We start from the raw sequence: 5,024 nt of genomic DNA on the forward strand, positions 1-5,024 counted from the left end.
GTTTACACCAACAAAAGGTATTTACTGTATGTATTACAATTTCTGGACTGGAATGGATTTTTATAGGACATAGCACACAATTTCTAAATTTGATGAAATTTTATACACAGGATTACATAAACAAATTTAACCCCAAAAGGACTTAAATACCTACACATCAATAAGAAAACGATTGTTTGGAGACCACAGCCAAAACCTGTGTGTTGCGGGGGCGGGGGCGGGGGCGGGGGGGGCGTGTCGCTGGGTGTGTGCACGCGCGCCCGCAACAAGGAGAGTACACGGAACAATTTCACTACCAAAAAACGTGAAGAATAAAAGTAGTATTTGTATCAGACCAAAAAAAAAAAAAAAAAACCCACAAAACTCAAGGTTCATCATTTCCACTAAGCAGAACAGTCTACCTTTAGGTAGACTTTTTATTTATAAAAAGACGATTCTCAACGAAGACCGCCGTGGGGAGCGCGCGGCGCCAGCAGGACCAGCACGTTCCGCAAGGGGACCACAGGAGACCAATGCCCAGGCCAGCGCCCTGAAGAACCTGCCGCGAGAAAACCAAGGGATGCTGCGGGGATCTCAATAACCCCCCACGCAGCCGGGGGAACCACTGACCTCCACCGACCAAGACCTGACCTGCCTGCTCCCCCGCCCCCCACCCCCGGCTCACTAGCAGGGAAAAACCAAGTTTAGCAAAAAGATACTGACCAACTTCCGAGGTGGCTCTGGTGCGGCAGCAGGCGCTGTAGGAAGAGGGCTCCCGGGAGTCCCTTGGTGCGAACCCCCTGTCCCTACCCCAAGTCTCGGGTGCCGGAAGAGGGCGCGCCGGGCTCCTGCGCAAGTCTAGGGCTCTGCCAGCTGGAGCCCGGGGCAGCCTCTCCAAACCCAAGAACCGCCTGGAAGGCCTTGCACCCGCTGAGACCAAGGTGCCAGGACCGCTGGGCCAAGGAACACATGACCCACCCCCGAGAGTCTCCCCCCTCGGCCTCCACCCAGGCTCCCAGAAACCACACCGAGACAGAGGTGCAGGCGGCCGCGGCCGGCGTGATGCGCGCTAGGTCGGCAGCAGGCCGCGCGCGCGCAGCTCGAGCAGCGGGGACAGCGTGTAGCGCAGGCGGCGGAAGGTGGTGTCCGAGATAAGGTGCCGGAGTCCTCGGCGGAGGGCCGAAGGGTCCACTAGCATCAGGTAGAGCAGCGTTAGCGCCAGGAAGACGAGCAGGAGCAACAGCAGCTTCTGCAGCGCGCCCAGCGCCCACAGCCTGCGGACCGAAGGACAGATGGACAGACAGGGGAAGGGGGCGGTGGCGAGTAAGTCGTGGGGTGGACCCGAGCCCAGCGCGCCCGCCGCCTGCCCGCTGACTCACCTGATGCCAGCCCTGCCGGTGCCAGTGGAAAGCCGCCTCTCCTGCGGACAGAGGGAGCGGCTTCTAGCTCGGCCCCGGGGACCGGGGGCGCCACGAATTCCCGGTCCTTCATGGAGGGGCGGGAGTCGTAAGGGACCAGAACCCCCATCCCCCAGAGTGCGGGTCTGGGTGGTCGCGGGCCCGTCAGGGGGCAGGCCCTCGAGGGGAGGCGGAGCCCCGTGGGTGCGGGTGGCCCCCGTGAAGAGCGGGTCCGGGTCCGCGCTCACACAGTCAGCCTCGGCCACCTCCTCCATGAGCGAGCCCGCGCAGCCCTGCCCCCGACGAGGATGGGAGTCGCACCTGCAGGGAAGGGCATCGAGGTGGGCGATCTAAGTCAGCCCCGCTGCCGCCCCACCGTACCCCCACAGTCCTGGCGCCCCTTACAGCTCCGGGCCGTCCCGCGAGGCGTCCAGCGCAGCAGTTGCCTCCATCACCTTTCCCTGCAGCTCCTGGAGGGAGTGGGAGTGAGGCCTCAGGACTGGGGGAGGAGACCCCGGGGGGGAGGGACTGGGGTTCGCCGCAGCTCCGGGGTTGGAGGGGTGTCGGACGTGAGCGGCTCTCAGTACCTGCAGGACTCCGCTCTGCTCCTGAAAGCTGGCCCAGGCCTCCTCCGTCCTCTGCGCGCCCTGGGATGAGGGGAGCCCTGATGAGACTCGGGGTAGCGCCAGGCCGTCCATCCTCCCGCCCCTGCGCACCCACCCACCCACACCCGAAGCCGACCTTCGCCTTCAGGCCCCGGCCCGCCCTCACCTGCCGCAGGTTCTCCGCCTGCCTGGCGCGCTTGGCCTCCACCAGCTCCAGTTGTTTCTTCAGACGGATCCAAGGAATGTCAGGAGTCCAGGACGCCCGGGACTCCCCCGCAAGCCTCCTCTCTACCCACCCCCGCCCCTCAGGGAGCCTCCGCGCCCCCAGGTCATTATGGCCCCGCCCGCGCCTCCGCTCCGATCTTGGGGTCCCCACCCAAACACCTGCAACGCCATCAGTTGAGTCCCCAGTCGCTGCTCTGCGCGCTGCTGATTCAGTTGTTCCCCTCCGTAGTAGAAGAGCTAGAGATGGGTTTTATGAAGGTGGGGTTTGCGGGGCTTCGAGGAGAGGGGAATGTCCTGAGAGGAGGGGACAGGGCAAAAAGGGGGACGAGGACGACAGTGGGACTTCCTAGGGGAAGCTAGAGACCGAGGCCGTCTCCTTAATGTACCTGACTCGACAGCTCTTCCCACTGCTCCTGAAGCTGCCGGTTACGTTGCTCCTGCGGAGGGGGTCGAGGAGGCTGCCTGGGCTTCTCGGAGACCGCAGCCTCGAGGCCGGCCTTACCCACCCAGGGCCCCGCCCCCGCCCTCCCCGTCGGTCCCGCCCCATCCAGGGTCCAGTCCCCACCAAGTCCTGGTGGCGCCGCTCCGCGGCTTCCAGCAGCCCGCGAGCTCTCTCCGCGCGCTCCCGCGCCGCCTCGCGCGCCTCCCCGCGCAGGCTCCGCGCCACCTGGCTTTGCTTCCGCAGCAGGCTGCAGAGGGGAAACTGAGGTGGTGCCACCGCGGAAGACGACAGGTGCTCAGGCTCCCGCGGCCCCCGGGAAAGGCCAGCTGCGAATGGGCCCGAGGAAGCCCAAGCCGGGGGCCCGCTCCCTCCCCTTCGTGGGTCCCCTGAGTAGATGGGGACGGGGGGTTCGGGCCCCGGCGAAGAGGGATAACCGACGGGCCGGCCGGCGGCTCTGCCTAGGCCCGGGTGCCGCCGTCGGTGGAATCGACCCTCGCGCGACTGCTTTTTCCCATCGAGCCGCCCTTCCTGCGCACCTGCGCTCGCGCTCGCGCAGGTCCTGCAGGCGCGCTGTGAGGCTCTCGCTCTCGGCCTCGAGCCCGCGCACCAGCTCCTCCAGCTCCTGCTTCCGCAGTCGCCCGTCGCGGTTGTCCTTCTGCAGCTGCAGCAGCAGCTCCTGCGTCTCTGCCATAGCTACAGGGACTGTGTCCCGCCGGCGCTGCCCGCCTGGGAGACCCGGCCCGCGGCTGGCGTCACAATGAGCGGCAGGGGGCGGCCGAGCCCAAGCCCCGAGCCGCGGCAGACGGGAGTGGGGCAGGATCGCACTTAGTCCCTCACACAAAAAAATGTGAGGCAGGAGCCAAAATCGGATCAGTAAAAGGTTAATAAAATATTAAAATCTGTGGGCGCCTGGGTGGCTCAGTAGGTTAAGCCTCTGCCTTCGGCTCAGGTCACGATCTCAGGGTCCTGGGATGGAGCCCCGCATCAGGCTCTCTGCTCAGCAGGGAGTTTGCTTCCCCCTCTCTCTCCACCTGCCTCTCTGTCTACTTGTGATCTCTCTTTCTCTGTGTCAAATAAATAAATAAATAAAATATTTTTTTTTTAAATCCTCTTGGAGGGGCACCTAGTGGCTCAGTCATTGAGCATCTGCCTTTGGCTCAGGACATGATCCCAGGTTCATGGGATAGAGCCCCACATTTGGCTCCCTACTTGACAGGAAGCCTGCTTCTCTCTCTCTCATTCCCCCTGCTTGCGTTCCCTCTCTCGATGTGTCTCTTTATTTTTAATAAACAAAATCTTTAGGGGCATCTGGGTGGCTCAGTAGGTTAAACTTCTGCCTTCGGCTCAGGTCATGATCTCAGGGTCCTGGGATCCAGCTTGGTGTCTGGCTCTCTGCTCAGCAGGGAGCCTGCATTCCACCACCCCCCCCTGCCTACTTGTGATCTCTGTCAAATAAATAAAACCTTTTAAAAAATAAATAAAATCCTTTTTTTTTTTAAAAAAATCCACTTGAAACAAAAAGATACCATGGACAAATGTTACAAATGGGTGACAGAATAGGAAAAGATCTTCGCAATCTTTGTAATCAGATGACTAGTAACTAGAATACATGGGAAATCCAGGGGCCACCATGAGAAAGACCAAATATCTAATATCAAAGGTCAAAGGGTCTGCTGGGCATTGCCCAGAGGGGAGAACTGGAACGCCCAGGAAGAGTCTGAAGAGACACCGCATTTTCCATCAAACAGAACAGCCAACAGAAAGACAGTTGGGTGACATCAAATATAAGCAACCAAGTGAGGGAACAGGAACCTTTGTGCCCTGCACCATCTGTGGGTGAATTGGGGGAGCCGCTGGGGGAACAGTGACTGGCCATGGTGGTCCTCCATGACCCACAATTTCACCACAGGAGTACACTCCCCAGAGGAAATTTCTTCCGTGTTTGCAAAGCATTAGGAGCAGTGTAAGTGCGGCACTAACGTGTAATTAAACACAGAAATGTGATATATGAGACAATTGATAAAGGAATCCAATAAAGCACTTAAAATGAGCTAGGGTCTTTTAAATCAACATGAAGAGACCTGAGAATAATGTTGATGGTAAAAACAAAACAAAACAAAAAAACCCACCACCACAACAACAACAAAAACAGCAAGTAGAATGAGATGTGCCCATGAAAGTATTTACCTAAACTAAGTATGCAGGGGTGAGTCCCAGGGGGTGAGGAGGATGAAGAGAAGGGGGTAAGGGGTTGCAGGGGATCTGCCCAGGGACCTGGGCTGAGGATGAGGGCAATTCCTGCTACGCCCCAGTGGGAAAGCCGAGAGTCACCAGGAGGTGACACCTTTGCAGATATCAGGGGGAGCTGGGTTGCTT

General features: G+C 59.6%; 1 protein-coding gene across 1 annotated transcript; it reads right to left on the reverse strand.

Moving 5' to 3' along the window:
• Positions 1–1,048: 1,048 nt before the first annotated feature.
• On the reverse strand, positions 1,049–3,339 carry TMEM191C (transmembrane protein 191C). The gene is made up of 10 exons (XM_044241056.1): positions 3,185–3,339; positions 2,772–2,895; positions 2,593–2,643; positions 2,366–2,443; positions 2,148–2,204; positions 1,964–2,023; positions 1,782–1,846; positions 1,625–1,697; positions 1,359–1,399; positions 1,049–1,253 (listed from the first exon to the last, which is right to left on the reverse strand). Exons 1-10 carry the CDS (start codon positions 3,337–3,339, stop codon positions 1,049–1,051), a joined length of 909 nt encoding a protein of 302 aa, XP_044096991.1.
• Positions 3,340–5,024: the final 1,685 nt, after the last annotated feature.

This window comes from Neovison vison, chromosome 3 (assembly GCF_020171115.1).
Source record: "Neovison vison isolate M4711 chromosome 3, ASM_NN_V1, whole genome shotgun sequence".
In the NCBI taxonomy this organism is placed as follows: domain Eukaryota; kingdom Metazoa; phylum Chordata; class Mammalia; order Carnivora; family Mustelidae; genus Neogale; species Neogale vison.

What these genes read in the sequence shown, in the direction of transcription:
- TMEM191C (XM_044241056.1), bottom strand. Translation starts at nt 3,339, where the DNA reads ATGGCAGAGACGCAGGAGCTGCTGCTGCAGCTGCAGAAGGACAACCGC. An exon ending in AGGCGGAGAACCTGCGGCAG is followed by an intron (nt 2,024 to 2,147) that starts GTGAGGGCGGGC and finishes CCCTCATCCCAG; the next exon opens with GGCGCGCAGAGGACGGAGGA. An exon ending in AGCAGAGCGGAGTCCTGCAG is followed by an intron (nt 1,847 to 1,963) that starts GTACTGAGAGCC and finishes CACTCCCTCCAG; the next exon opens with GAGCTGCAGGGAAAGGTGAT.